The sequence below is a fragment of the Chrysochloris asiatica genome, unplaced genomic scaffold (genome assembly GCF_000296735.1).
Source record: "Chrysochloris asiatica unplaced genomic scaffold, ChrAsi1.0 scaffold00008, whole genome shotgun sequence".
NCBI lineage: Eukaryota > Metazoa > Chordata > Mammalia > Afrosoricida > Chrysochloridae > Chrysochloris > Chrysochloris asiatica.
In genome coordinates this window covers 447473-463568 of record NW_006408526.1, presented here as the reverse complement: position 1 = coordinate 463568, position 16096 = coordinate 447473, and the positions used below count along the sequence as shown (strand labels likewise).

Sequence of the window (16096 nt, the reverse complement as noted above, 5' to 3'; positions counted from 1 at the left end):
GAACCAAACACTCGTGACAACTATGTCGAGGGAAAACCCCGACATAAGGTCACTGTGGCATCTAACAACAACAGAGGGAAGACAGAGTCTTGGTGTGGTGCAGTAGGATAAGCACTGGATTGGTAACTAACTGCAACATCAGTGGTTCAAACCCACCAGCTGCTCCTCAGAAACCCTAAATAGTGTCACTATGAGTTAGAACCATCACGTCAACACCTAACAACAGCAAAAATTAGGGAAATCTGATCTCCAATTTTATAGCTTAAAAGTAAAACTTTATATTTGCCAATGTTAAATAACACTTTTTCACTGGGTACTTTGGTCTGGAAATTTGACCCTTGATTGAGTAAAGTAATGTATTTTCTAATTAACTATTATCCATTCTTCTTCACAACAGGACCAATAAACAACATTCTTATCAACAGAGAAAAGATTGAAGCTGTCAAGGACTCATTCTTCTTGGATCAACTATTAACATTCACGGAAGCAGCAATCAAGAGATCAGAGGATGTATTGCATTAGGCAAATCTGCTGCACAGGAACTTTTTAAAGTGTTGAAGAGCAAAGATGTCACCTTGAGGACTAAGGTGTGCCTGACCCAAGCCATGGTATTTTCAATAACCTCATATGGATGCGAATGCTGGACAGTGAATAAGGAAGATCGTAGAAGAATTGATGCCTTTGAGTTGTGTTGGAGGAGAATACTAAAAGTGCCATGGACAGCCAAAAAAAAACAATAGATCTGTTTTGGAGGCGGTGCAGCCAGAGTGCTCTTTGGAGGCCAAGATGGCTAAACTTCGTCTCTCATACTTTGGACATATTGTCTGGAGGGAACAGTCGCTGGAGACGGATGTCATGCTGGGTAAGGTGGAGGGTCAGAGAAAAAGAGGAAGACCCCCAATGAGATGGATCAGCCAGGTGGCATCATTGATGGCGTCAAGTGTGGCAGCGGTAGTGAGGTTGGCCCAGGATCAGACATTGTTTCATTTTGCTGTGCATGGGGTCGCTATGAGTCGGTTCCGACTCGATGGCACCTGACAACAACAACAATTCTTCTTTGATATGTCCTTTTACATAAGCCTTTAAAAAATTGGGAGTACTGGTATAGCTAAGGATAAGCACTGGATTGTTAACCACTCTTTGGAAAGCCTAAACAGGATCAGTATGAGTTGGAACTGACTCAATGGCACTTAACAACATACCTATAACAACATACCTTGCAGTCTAATACTTATCCTATAGCGCATACCAGATCGAAAATTTGATTGTTAGAAAAATCCTATTAAGAAGCCATAAATCTTTTTTTGAAAGTAGACAGAAATTAAGAAGAGAAGGACATCAGTAGGTAAGAAAATAAAGATTAAAATTAATCGAAACTTGTTAAGAAATAAAAGCTATAAAAATACCTTGGTACAGTGAAGTATTTTTCATAACATTTATTGTATTATCCCAGAATCATATCCCAGAAACATATTCACTATATGAAAATACAGAAAATTAGAAAGAAGAAAATGAAGATTACCTGTGATAGTTCTCCCTCCACCCACACCCACACCCCAAGACAACCACTGTTTATATTTTGGTATTTAATGAATACACAGTATGTATAAACTAAGATTACATTGTTGTTGTTGTTAAATGGCATTGAGTCAGTTCCGACTCATAGCAAGTCTGCATAGGGTTTCCGAGGCTTTAAGTCTTGTCTTTCTCCCTTGGAGTGGCTGGAGGGATAGAACCGCGGACCTTGTGATTCGCAGTTCAGTGTTTATCACATGAGCCCCTGTGCTCCCAGGATTATATTATAATAGTATTTGTATTTCACTTTTCCTCTTTATATTATTAGCATTGTCTCATGCCTTTAAGTGCACATTGAAAGTATGACTTTGATAATTGCATTGTATTTTTTTATATTGTTGTTATTATTAAGTGTTGTGGAGTCAGTCCAACTTACATCAACCCTGCAGACAGCTTCCAAGAGCAACTGGTGTGTTTGAACCACCAACCTTGTGGTTGGCAGTCCAGTGTTTATCCTACAGCCCACAGTAGGGCTTCTTTTATTATACCATTATTGTTGTTAAGTGCCATTGAGTCGGTTCCAACTCATGATGATCCTGTATAGGGTTTATTATATAGTAATATTTAAAATCATCCCCCACATTCTGCATTTAGGTAGTTTCAGTTATTCACAATGATAAATAATGTTGGCAGGCAGGAATAACTCTGCACATGAATTTAAGTAGAAAGATGTGCAACAGGGCAATGAAGAACAGGATGTGGAATCAGAGCCTCCCAGGTGAAGTAAGGACTCCTAGCAAGGAAGGAGAAAATCAAACCCGTTGTCATAAAGTTGATTTGATTCCAGATCAGAGTGACCGTGTAAGACCAAGTAGGACACACCCTAGGATTTCCAAGCCAAAGAAGGCTGTAATTTTTATAGATGCTGACTGCCACATCATTCATCTGCACATCAACTGTTGCTAACCTTTCTGTTAGCAGCTGAGCACTTAACGATTGTACCACCAGGGCTCCTTGCAAGGAAGTAAAGAGGCCTTCATTAGCCGCTGGTAAGAAAGGGAGATCCTGATGTGGGGCCCTCAGTCTTGGGAGGAGAGCTGAGAATAAACAGGAAAGAGCTTGTTTATTGGACAGGAGCAGGTGGGCATGAGAAAGGAAATTCCTGAGACCATGTGTTCATAAAGTCATACTAGATACTCAAGTGAGAACAGGATATCATTTCTACTGGCTGAAAAAAAGGACTTCATGTGTGACATCCTAATGTACATTCTAACTGAAGGAAAAGCTGAAGGAAAGGACTTTCAGAGAGTTAAGATTCTAGATATATAGAAATACAAATATCTTTTCCCAAACCTAGGGAGTTTAGGCATTATGTCTCCTGCCCAATGTTTTTAAAGACGTAATCCTCCCATTTTAGTCACTGGCTCAAAACGTTTTTTTGAAGTAGACAGTGATGACAAACTTCTGTAAACATGGTGGTGACTGGAATTGGTTTATATGCAGTTTCTGATCTACTGAGCACTGTTGTTGTTATTAAGTGCCATCGAGTCAGTTCCAACCCATAGCGACCCTGTATAGGGTTTCTGAGGAGCAGCTGGTGAGCTTGAACCACCGACCTTGCAGTTCAAATGGCTGTGCAGTCTGGCACATTAACCCACAGAACCACACATTAGCTACATGGAAATTTGTTTGTCAAATCCAAGAACATTTGGATTTCCACTAAAGATAATATTTACTGGTTTTCAGTAAAAAATATTTAATTTTTTTAACCTGTAAGGCTGAAATTTGTTATTAGTGGTGAAATATAAACCACAAACCTTTTGCCATTTCAACGTTTTTTATGTATACAATTCAGTGACATTATGCTTCAGGTTGAATAGCCATCAACACTATCCAAGTTCCAAACGTTTTCATTACTCTTCATGGAACACAGTAGAAGTATTTTTAAGTAGCGAGTCCTGGTTTGGCACTATAGGATAAACACTGGACTGGTAACCACAAGGTCAGAAGTTCATAAGAAACTATAAAAAGGGTCGCTATGAATGGGACTTGAATTGATGGCACTAAACAACAGAGAAGGAACATGCTCAGTCATAAATCCTTGTGACCAGATTTGATTTATTATATGATGTTGTTTTTCTTGTTGTCAAGTGCCATTGAGTAATAATAGACCGAGAATACTAAGAAGAAGGACTTTTAAAGGGAGAGTGGTGCTGAGTAAAACACATTTATATATAAAATGAAAAACCGGAAAAACTCAAGTGTCTGATACTCAAACACTAAAAGAGTAAACTTAGAACAAACACATAATTTTTACATAATTTGTAAAAATATTTTAATGAATGGGAAATTATATAATGTTATACCTAAAAGGAAGAATAAAAATATATACAGTATGACCTTAAACAAACAAAGTAAAACATGCATAGAAAAAGTAAATTTTAAAACTATCAGTATGTTATCAGTGGTTGTTCCTGGGAATTGAACTACAGATGAACTTTTTTCCTTTAAATTTCTTTATTTTCTGATTTTCTATATTACACATATATTATTTTATAATTATGGGGGAAAGGAATAGGGGTTTTCTTTGCAAAAAAATTTTTAAGCCCAGTAATAAATATAGTTAAAATATTCTAAAAAATAAAAATCTTTTTGTAACTTTTCTGGCTCCACTATTTAGTGGACCAATTCTACAGAAATGAAGAGCATAAAAATGGTTGTCTCTGCATCAGAGACTTTTCACCTATGCCATTCATATGCCCTTGTTGTTGTTGTTACATGCCGTGGAGTCAGTTCCGACTCATAGCGACCCTGAACAGGGTTTCCAAGATTGTAAATCTTTACCGGAGCAGAAAGCTTCACCTTTCTCCTGCAGAACAACTGGTAGTTTAGAACTGCCGACCTTGAAGTTAGCAGCCTGATTCGTAACCACTATGCTACCAGAGCGCCTTACCTATACATAAATTTGGATACCTGGTGTGGGCCTGTAGGATCAGCACTGGACTATGAACCACAAGGTCAAGAGTTCAAACCCACTAGCTGCTCCCCAGAAACCCTACAGAGTCTCTATGAGTCTGAACTGACTTGATATCACTTAACAACAACATACCTAGATTTATTTCTGACTTTTATAAATGAGCATAATAAACTATAGTGAAAGGATAGGATTTGTATGTATTATAAGCATTGTTGTTGTTGTTAAGTGCCATTGAGTTGGTTGCAACTCATAACTACCTTGTATACAGTTTCCCTGGCTGCAAATCTTTATGAGAGCAGAAAGCCTCGTGTCTCTCCTGAGTAGCTGTTGGTGAGCTCGAACTACTGACCTTGAGGTTCCCAGTCCAGTGTTTATCCTACGGAGTCATTGCGCTCCTTGTATCTAAGATTATAATGAAGTGAAGATTCAATAGGCATGACTTTGTTTCACCATTGCTCAAAAAATTTAATAGATACATTGAATTAGAAGTCCAATTATTCCAACTGTAACAATTAAAAAATGTTTCATTGTTTTCAGAAGCAAATATTAGCCCCAAATCTTCCATTAGTTTGGATTAATTTATAGGTAGGATTTCATACCAACCACAGGAATTATATTTTTTTACACATCTTAAACGATATAACATGGGTGAGCATCTTCTCTGTTCTTCCGCCATCAGGATAAAGTAGTTTCTTCTTAATGGGAAAATGTATTAATCTTATCCTAGAGTTAAGAAATATATGAACAAATGAATAAGTCTTTTACATTGGGGAAATGCTCTTTGATCCCAGTCCCATTTCTTAAACTAAATTTGATTTCATCTTCAGAACAGTAGTCCACTTGGTAGAGCAAAATGTGAGAAGCCAAACCCATGTAATCCAAATAACTGGAGAGAAACCAAAACTCAGTGTATACTTTCTCAACAAATAGCATCTGCCTGACCTAAGAGCTACTTGGAAATGCAGAATCCCAGATCCCATTGGGATGTACTGTATCAGCATCCACATTTTCATTGTTTCAAATCCACTGTTGTGTTTCATTGTTCAATAATTTATAGTTGTTTTGTTTTGTTGGGCATGTGACTTTAAAACTTTCTACATATACAACTCAAGGAGCTCTGGTAGCATAGTCATTATGAGTCAGGCAGCTAATCTCAAGATCAGCAGTTCAAAACTACCAGTCTTTCTGTGGGAGAAAGATGAGGCTTTCAGCTCCCATAAAGATTTACAGCCTCAGAAACCCTGTACAGGGTCGCTATGAGGCAGAACCAGCTCAGAGCACATGATTAGCACCACCACATACATATACAATTCATGACCCTTATTACAGTTCTTCAAACTGTACAACCATTCTCACTCCTCCCCTTTTTGAATTGTTCTTCCTCCATTAACATAAACTCACCGACCCCTAAATTTCCTATCTATTCCTTAAAGTTACTGTTGTCAGTTTCATCTCATCTGTTGTTGTTGTTGTTAAGTACCGTGGAGTCAGTTCTGACTCATAGTGACCCTGTACAGGGTTTCCGAGGCTGTAAATCTTTATGGGAGCAGAACGCCTTATCTTTCTCCCATGGAACTGCTGGTAGTTTCGAACTGCTGACCTTATAGATTGGCAGCCCGACTCGTAACTACTCTCGTAACTACTACGCTACCAGAGTTTCTTCTAAATACATCTAAAAAAAAGCACAGTGCTCATGGCAGACATTCTTTAACAGTTAGGCTAAGCCACTGTTTGCTCTAAGAAGACTTTAGGGGATATTTTTGGGTTCACAGTTAAGACTTAAACATTATGTCAGGGTAATAGTTTCAGGGGCATAATATGAATATTAATCATATCCCCTTGTGTTTTATAGGGTGGAGTCCCTGGTGTGGTGCTATGGGTTAATGCATTGGACTGCTAAGTCAATTTGAACCACAAGGGCGACAGTTCAAGGAAATCCTATATAGGGTTGCTATGGGTCAGATCGAACTCAACGGCACTTAAAAACAACAACAACAAAATATGAGTAGCATTGGAGTAAACGATTTTTGTTGTTGTTGTTGTTGTTATAAGGTACAGAAAAAAAGGAAATGAAAAAAGCAAATGAATTAAACTTGTTAGGATAGTGAAAGGATGTGTTTCTTAGACACTAGTGGAAATGCATTTAGAACTATAGTTACTATTGTTGCTGTTGTTAGGTGCCGTTGAGTCAATTCCAACTCATAGAGACCCTGTATAGGATTCTGTGAATCCTTTATGGGAGTAGAAAGCCTGTGAATAGGCTGTGAATCTTTACGGGAGTAGAAAGCCTCATCTTTCTCCTTCTGAGTGTCTGGTGGACTTGAACTGCCTACCTTGTGGTTAGTAGTCCAGTGCTTATCTTATAGCACTACCAGTGCTCCCAGGAAACTATAATTAGACAACAATAAATTTAAATACCAATTTGAAATGATGTGTATTGGCTGTGGGAAAAGTCAAAACTACCATGTTGCTAGTGAGAAAGAAAAAAAAGATGGCAGTGAGATTTAACTGAATTATTTAGCAGAAGTATTAATATGTGTGAGAAGTTCCTGACAACCCCACTGTAAACTATGGGAAACTTCTCTTTGAAAGTTCCAGTTCTAAGAGCTGTTTATGAAAGATATTCAACATTTCATGATTCATACCCTGAAGTTAATAGTTTGCCTTGCTTTTTTCTCTTTTGTTTGTAGTGTTTAATTTATCAATCTTAAGTAGGGAAAGCCGTGTACTTCTGTGGAAAGGTGAGATGTTTGCAGGTGAGCAACAAGGTTCTGAGCATATAATAGACATTCAGTATATACTTCCTGCTTCATTCATTCATACATTGGTCATTCTTGTGACAAATAGTGGAGTACCTGCTGTGCCAGGCTCCATCTAAGTGCCAGACACACAGCAGTCAATGAAAGAAACACAATTTCTAATGTCATGGAGCTTTCTACAGTGTATGAATTATCACTGACAAGTTGTAAAAGTTATCTGTGGATTTTATTTATCTGTGGTGTCACTGTCACATCTATCTACTATTGACAAATCGGATAATTTATTGGACATGTATGTCTTCTGGTTCATTCAAAAGAAGGTAAGTTATTTGTCAAATCATTCTTGGAATGTGGTATTTAGAAAACCTTTCATCTTTTAAAAGAAACTGCTTTGTGAGTTTTCCTAGTGTGTTCCCTTTATCATTGATAATGAAAAATATCTAATTTTTTAAATTCCTTTTTTAAACTGTGGTTGAAAATATACACAGCAAAACAAACCAATTCAACAATCTCTGTACGTGCAATGCAATGGCATTTATTATATTCTTCAAGTCATGTAACCATTCTCACCATCCCTTTCCAAATTGTTCCTAACTCCTTGCCATAAACTCACTATGCTATAAGCTTCCTAGCTAACCTTTTAATTTGTGCTGTCATTTTGATCTCATATACATAGCTCTTTAAAAGAGCACAATGCTCAAGGCAGACGTTCCTTACCACTTAACTAAACGGTTCTTTGGTTTAAAGCTGATTTCAAGAGATACTTTTGGATTCAGTTTTAAAGATAATCTCAAAGCAATAGTTTCAGGCATTCATTAAATCTCAATGCTCCATAAATTCTGGATTTTTTACCTATGTACAATTGATGAATTGGGTAGTTTATTAGACATGTGTGTCTTCTAGTTCATTCAAAGGAAGGCAATTTATACTTTAAATCATTCTTGCTATATGGTATTTAGAAAATCTCTCATCTTTAAAATAAATTTCTTTGAGCGTTTTCCTGGATTGATTGATTTACCCACTATAAATGTTGTTGCTGTTGTTGTTGTTGTTATGTGCCGTGAAGTCTCATAATGACAGGGTTTTCCGAGGCTGTAAATCTGTACGGGAACAGAAAGCCTCATCTTTTGCCTGCGGAATAGCTGGTAGTTTCGAACTGCTGACCCTAAGGTTCACAGCCCAATTCGTAACCACTACGCTCGCTACCAGAGCTCCTGTTGTTGCTATTAGGTGCCATCAAGTCAGTTCCAACTCACAGCGACCCCTATGCACAGCAGAAAGACACACTGCTTGGTCCTGCTCAACCCTCACAGTCATTGTTAGGCTTAAGGCCATTGCTGCTGCCACTGTTCCAATCTAGCTCATTGGGGGTCTTTCTCTTTTTCGCTGACCCTCCATTTCTCCAAGTGTGTTGTCCTTCTCCAGAGGCTGGTCCCTTCTGATAATATGTCTGAAGTATGAGGCACAGTCTTGCCACCCTGGATCCTAAGGAATATTCTGGCAGTACTTCTTCCAACACAGATTTATTTGTTCTTCTCGAAGTTTATGGTATTTTAAAAATCTCCAACATCATAACTAAAATGCATTACTTCTTCTATAGTCTCCTTATTCACTGTTCAACTTTCACATGCATGTGAGGCTACTGAAAATACCATGGTTTGGGTCAGGCACACTTTAGTCCTCAAACTGACATCTTTGCTACACTTGAATGAGGTCTTGGGCAGCAGATTTGTCTAATGTAGTATGCCATTTGATTTCTTGATGGCTGTGTCTGTGAGTGTTGATAATGGATCGAAGCAAGTTTCAGAATCTCTTCTGACATCTATTTTGGTCTTTTCTTTCTTTCTTGTCTTTTTAATGACCTTTTGCTTTCTTTCTGTATGCTGTTCTTGGTGTCATCCCACAATTATTCTAGTTATCAGTCGAATGCATCAAATCTGTTCTTGAGATGATTTTTAAATTCAAGTGGGATGTATTTAAAGTCATATAATGGCTCCTATAGACTTGTTTTAATTCTTTCAACTTCAACCTGATCTTGCGTATGAGCAATTAATGGTCTGTTCTACAGCGTTCCGCTGGCCTTGCTTTGGTTAATGATCTGAAGCTTTTCCACTATTATCTTCTCACAGACATAGCCAATTTCATTCTTCCCACATACATGTTGTTGTTGTTAAGTGCTGTTGAGTCGATTCTGACCCATAGAGGCCCTGTATAGGGTTTCCAAGGAGCAGCTGGTGAGCTTGAACCGCTGACCTTGCAGCTCAAATGGCTTGCAGACTAGTGCATTAACCCACAGCACCACACCAGGACTCCTTCCCACAGATACAGTCAATTTGATTTCTGTGCATTCCATCTAGTGAACTCCATCTTTTATGTTGTTTTAAAAAGGTACTTACAATGAAGTCATTGGTTTTGTAAAATTCTAACATGCGATTTCCAGCATCATTTCTATCATCAAAGCCATATTTTACAACTACTGACTCTTTCTCTTTGTTTCCAATTTTTGCATTCTAAACACCAGTAATTATCAATACATCTTGATTACATGTTTCATCAATTTCAGTTTGCAGAAATTCTTCAATTTCATCAATGGTGGATGCATAAATATGAATACTGATATTCACTGGTTTTAGTTGTGGGCATATGGATATTATGCCATCACAGACAGCACTATACTTCAAGATAGGTCATGAAATGTTCTTTTTGATAATGAATGTGATGCTATTCCTCTTCAAAAGGTCATTCCCAGCATAGTAAATCATTTGATTGTCAGATTACCAAGGTCAATACCAGGCCATTTGAGCTCAGGATCTTTATGCATTCAATTTCATTTTCACAACTTCCAATGTTCCTTGATTCATACTTCAGACATTCCATGTTCTGATTATTAATGGATGTTACAGCTGTTTCTCCTCATTTTAAGTTGTGCCCTATCACCAAATGAACGTCCTAAAAGCTTTACTCCATTTGCATCGTCATGGTCAGCTCTACTTTAAGGAGGCAGCTCTTCCCTAGTCATATTTTGAGTGCCTTCCAACTTGAGGGACTTATCTTCTTATACTATATCTAATAATATTCTTGTGCTATTCATCATGTTTGAATAGTCAGTATTCTGATGCTATGCATCATATTTCAACATTCAATATTCTGGTGCTTCCTATAGTGTTCCAGTACTATCCAGAAGGTTTTCAGAGACTAAACATTCAAAAGTATCCTGCCTCTCATTCTTCCTAGTCTGTCTTAGTCTGGAAGCTCAGATGAAACCTGTTCACTATGGGTGACCCTGCTGGTATTTAAAATACCGGTGGCATAGCTTCCAGCATCACTGCAACACACAAGCCACCACAGTACAACAAAGACCTGACAAATTAGGTGGGACTGTCTTGAGACATCCTGGACATTACATGCGCTTCCATGTTGAGACTCCTTATTTTTCTCAAGTTCTGCCATACATGTTCCTGGCAGACACTATGTGTAATATGCTGTTAGGATTGAGAAGTACACTGTTCCAAACATTATGTCTGTTGAGAAACATAACTCCAAGCCCAATTTGATGGTCGTTTGCCTACTAATAAAGCCAAACTAACTAGTTGTTTGATTTTCTTTAATTCCTGCATCTTCCTTTCCTCATTTCCACTTGTTAAACGAAGATCACCCATCTAGAGGAAAACACATGCAGGACTTCTCTCCACAGAGGCCAAAGTCTGTGCTAGAAAATCTCTTGCAGATTAAATCTAAAGAAAAAGTAATGAGTACAGCCCAGAGTGTGAACTCCTCTTGCATTCAGTAAACTGATTAGTTGAACTGTTACTGTTTGAGCTATTTCAACAATGACTGTGGCTAAATAAAAAATAACCTGAGAGGAACAAGTCAAAGTATGACTGAATCCTTTTTTTTTTTTTTTTACTATTATGCAGTCAAATTATTATTATTAATAATGCTATGTGTGTGCATGTTTGGGGGAAAGGTTTACTCAGCAATATAGGTTCTTGTTAAACAATTTCTATACGAAGTGCTCAGTGACACTGGTCATTCTTTACATTTTAATGCCAATGTGTGAACATTCTTGCAATTTGAGTTCTGGTTGTTTTGTTTCCATTCATCTAGCTTCCCTGCCCCCTTTACATTCTCGTGTTTGCTTTAAAGTAATTGTTTACCGTTTGTCTCATATAGGTGATTTCTTAGTGGGATGATTGACTTCTGATTGAGAATTTTATATTAAGAATATACCAGTTTTATTATTTGCACAGTAAAACTGAGGGGCTTTGATGAAAATGAAGAAAAGGAGGGTCTTACTTCTCAATCCTCCGTGCCTTGAATAGTACTTGGCTTGGGGCAGTAAACTGTTTCTGCTGAGCTCTCCTGACATCAAGCCGCCTACTGGGAAATTCCTTTTAATGCTCCAAACCCCTTCCAAGGCCACTGTTAATAATTTCAAAAAGCAAGATAATGATTATTAACATACTCTGTATTTAGCACAAAGTCTTTTTAAACTATTGAATTAGTGATCCCCCCCCCCTCAATTCTTTAGGAAGTTTATTTGGTTTGATTAACCCAGGTATCTGAGTTATTTACCATTTGCTCAATCCTTTATTTCAGTGTATTAATTAAAAATTTCCCCATGTACACATTAAATCTCTATAGTGCTATTAAGATAAGTTAACTTGTCCCCAAATAAATAAGATGAGAAGTCAGTATAGAAACATCCATCACAAAATACAGCAGGATTGGGAAAACAATAGGCAGTGCATAGACATCATTCAGTCAACCATTCCTGATTCTGATTCTGACTTAACTCTTAGGTTTGTGAATATTTCCAAGGATAGAACCAAAATTAATTCATCCAATGAATCCTCAAATTTTACAAAACCTTGAACTAGATGGTATTTAATTCACTCTTTAAGGAAACAACAAAATCACTGGATCCCATACTTGCACCAATATAGCAAAATATTTGGAAAGTAATATCTGCAGATACATACAAAACAAATTTTTAGATATTGATTGTTCAATAGATATTGATCAGCAGTTTGAATCTACCAGTAGCTCTGTGGGAGGAAGATGAGGCTTTCTGTTCCCATCTAGATTTAAAGCCTCAGAAACCTTATAGAGAGTCGCTATGAGTTGGAACCGACTCCACAGCACACAGCCACACCACCAGTCACCATATGGAGCCCTGGTGTGGTGCTGTAGGTTAAGCACTGGACTGGTAACCTCAAGGTAGGCAGTTTAAACCCACCAGTCATTCTTAGAAACCCTACACGAAGTCGAGCCATGAGTTGGAACTGACTCGATAGCACTTACTAACAACAGCGCCCCCCCCCCCCCATAACTAAAACCAGGCATTTAGGTTTTGAGAGTCAGTCATTAAGTAGTTGCAGAAATTTGGTAATCTGGTGCACAAAACTTCTGCTAAAGTCAAGAAAAGTGGTAAGGTATTGCTGTGAGTTGTTTTCCCCATTTCTGAGGCTGCAAATTTTGTCAAAGACTCCTCCCCCCTTTGTGTGTGTGTGTGTGTGTGTGTGAGAGAGAGAGAGAGAGAGAGAGAGTATGTACAGTCAAAAATATCTCATTTCAACAATTTCTTTGTGGATCATCCAGTGAAACTAGTCACACTCTTCAAGTTCTATTACCATCCTTTTCCAAACTTCCCCATCCCCAATACCTAAACCTACTGCCCTGTAAGTTTTCCATCCAACCTGTAGAACTAACAATGGTCAGTGTGATCTCACATAGGTAATTCTTTTAATTACAATACTCAAAGCAGGTATACTTTACTAATTAAGAGAAGCTATTTTTGGTTCAAATACTTTAGAATATATTGATTTAAGGTTTAAAGTTGAAAGATTATCTCCGGCAATAGTTTCAGGAGTTCATCCTGTCGCAATAGCTCTAGAAACATTGGATTCCACTGAGCTGAAGCTGAACATTTTAATGTCAAATACTCGTTTTCTCCGTAGATCCAAGCTGACATTTGATCCCTCCATAATGTGGAATGATTAGGAGCACAGTCTTTGGGTTCAGATGAGATCTGCACTATTACTGGTTGTGGAGTCCTGGTGTGGCACTGTAGGATAAGCACTGGACTGCTAACTGCAAGATCAGTGGTTTAAACCTACCAGGAGCTCTGGTAGCATACTGGTTACGAATTGGGCTGTGAACCTCAAGGTCAGCAGTTCGAAACTACTAGCTGTTACGTGGGAGAAAGATGAGGCTTTCTGCTCCCATAAAGATTTAGAGCCTCAGAAACCCTGATAGGGTCACTATGAGTTGGAATCGACTCGATGGCACATAACAACAAAAACAGTCACTCCTTGGAAACCCTATACACAGAAATCTATTCCATGGCACTTAGTAATAACAATAATTACCAGTTGTATGACCTTGGGTAAGTTATAACACTATATCTCAGTTTTCTCCTATTTGAAATGGGAATGAAATTATCTAACTTAAAAGATTATTAGACCCTTCCAAGACTAAGACTCAATGGGAATACATGCTCTGATTGGTGACCACGTTCATCACCGATAAGGGGAAGTGAGGGAAAAACAGCAAAGAAGTTGTGAACTAAGCCCTACAATGTTCAATAGACTCCTGTGAACCCAGGTGGAGACCTGGTTGGCAAGCAGTGTGGCAAGACCTGGGGACTCTTGGGCCCAGAGTCAGTGACATAGCCACAGAGGACTAGAATGGAGAGTGAAGCATCCAGCTGATAAGAAGAGAGGGCATAGGCATAAGAACACCCACACTTGCAGATAATACCCACTTGTCCTGGCTTCAATGACTGGATAATCAGTGCTCAATTAGAAGAAGAAAGAAGAGGAAAAAAGGAATAATCTGATACAATTTGATGAACTTGACCTCAAAAGAGGGAACAAATCTTCACAAAGAGGATCATTCCCATCCCCTCCATACACAGAGTAGACAGGGATGGGCAACTTTGACATTGGCTACCCAAAATAGGGGAGAGGGGGCTACAGAGGTAAGAAGTGACTGGCTTACAAACTTTCAAGAGGGAGCCTAGATCCAGAGGGCGTGGAGGAAGGTAGAATCTCTACTGAGTAGTATGCAATCTCTCAGGGCAGGGCTGATGAAAGGAGATGCGGATAGGTATCTTGTGATACAATAGTAAATAATTGTTATCAGGACTGACTGTGAGGGTTGGAAATGTAAAGCAGATGTTTTGTAGTAAAAGGAGGGGAGTGACTGACTTTGCAGTCTAGAAGCAGAGGTTCCTAGGACCATCAAGGGAGATGAGCGGAGAGTGGGCCCCTACCCAGAGAAGCAGTGATACCAAAGATGGAGACAGAGACAATGACTTGGAGATATGGAGTGGCTGGGGACTTTAGACCTAGAGAGGGACAGGGGCTGTGTGCTGACGATCAGGGGGCAGACTTGCAGGGTATACCCCTTGGTTGGTTGATGATGCATGGAGGGGATTGTAACCATGTCAGTGAAACGATATGTTGTTGTTAAGTGCCGTTGAGTCAATTCCGACCCATAGCGACTCTGTATAGGGTTTCCAAGGAGCAACTGGTGAGCTTGAACCACCAACCTTGCAGTTCAAGTGACTTTGCAGTCTGATGCATTAGCCCACAGTGCCACACCGATAGGATGAATGTAATACTAATGTTCTCCCGTGTAAACTATCACATAATTCACAATAAAACATTTTTTTAAAAAAAGATTATTAGAGTCTCTGAGAGGTGCACACTGTTAACATGTTTGGCTGTTAACCAAAAGGTTGGTGGTTCAAGTCCACCCAAAGGCACCTCATAAGAAAGGCCTGGTGATAAAATTTCAAAAAATGAGCCACTGAAAACCTTATGGAGCAGAGTTCTACTTTGATATGGGTTTGACTTGATGGAAACTGGGATTGTTGTTTGTTTGTTGTGTTTCAAATACACCAGCCACTCCTTGGAAACTCTATATGGGAGCCCTGTGAGTCAGAACTGATTCAACAACACTTAACAACTTAACAACAGCATGGTAGCATTTGGATGAAGTGGGTGTAAAGTGCTTTGCACTCGATAACTTGAAGCTGTTCTTTTTTTTTTCTGTATCAAAATTTATTTTTGATCTCTAAACAAGAATTTGTCCACATAGAATGTCCCCCCAAATACTGACTTCATAAACACATAAGAAATAACTGCAGCAACTAAAGACTCCATTTCTGAGGACTAAAATGCTTCCTGCATTGCCTAATGGTGACATGAATCGAAATAAAGAAAACAGAACAAGATGGCTGTCCTCACTGAGTCCTGGCCATCTTCTATCTTGTCTCTCCCAACTGCCTGCCTTCCATTTGCAATTTTGAGCTCTTTTTTAAGGGGGTGGGAGTGAGAAGAAGAAGGAATAGGAGCTTCTTTCTAATAAGATTAGAGAGATCAAAGAAAAGAAAGTAGCAAAGTAGTTTTACAAGTATAAGTAACATGTACATATGGATCTTTGTTTGAGGTCTCTAATCTCCTGGATCAGCACTGGACTGAAAACCCCATGTCAGCAGTTCAAACCCACCAGCTGCTCCTTGGACACCCTATACAGGGTCGCTATGAGTCAGAACTTACTTGATAGCACTTAACAACAATAAATCTCCTCCATTAGCCAGTTTATCTGACATTCCATCATTAAGCTGTTTATGATGTAAATAAGACGGTAAGTCAAAAAAAAAAAAAACATATATATTGCTACTAGGGCTCCAGTTTTGCACAGGCACAGGTTTATTCCCAATAGACTGTGTTTAAAAGGAGCTCTGGTAGCGTAATGGTTACGAATCGGGCTGCGAACCTTAAGGTCAGCGGTTCGAAACTACCAGCTGCTCCGCGGGAGAAAGATGAGGCTTTCT

The 16096-nt window shown here is 38.7% G+C and overlaps 1 protein-coding gene across 1 annotated transcript in view; it reads right to left on the bottom strand.

The window, feature by feature from the left end:
* LOC102827569 overlaps positions 1 to 16096 on the bottom strand; it is a 52194-nt gene that overhangs the window by 14574 nt on the left and 21524 nt on the right. Inside the window, exon 3 of the mRNA XM_006833940.1 lies at positions 11548 to 11673. Within this exon, the coding sequence (XP_006834003.1) occupies positions 11548 to 11673 (126 nt within the window). The remainder of the gene's footprint in view (positions 1 to 11547; positions 11674 to 16096) is intronic.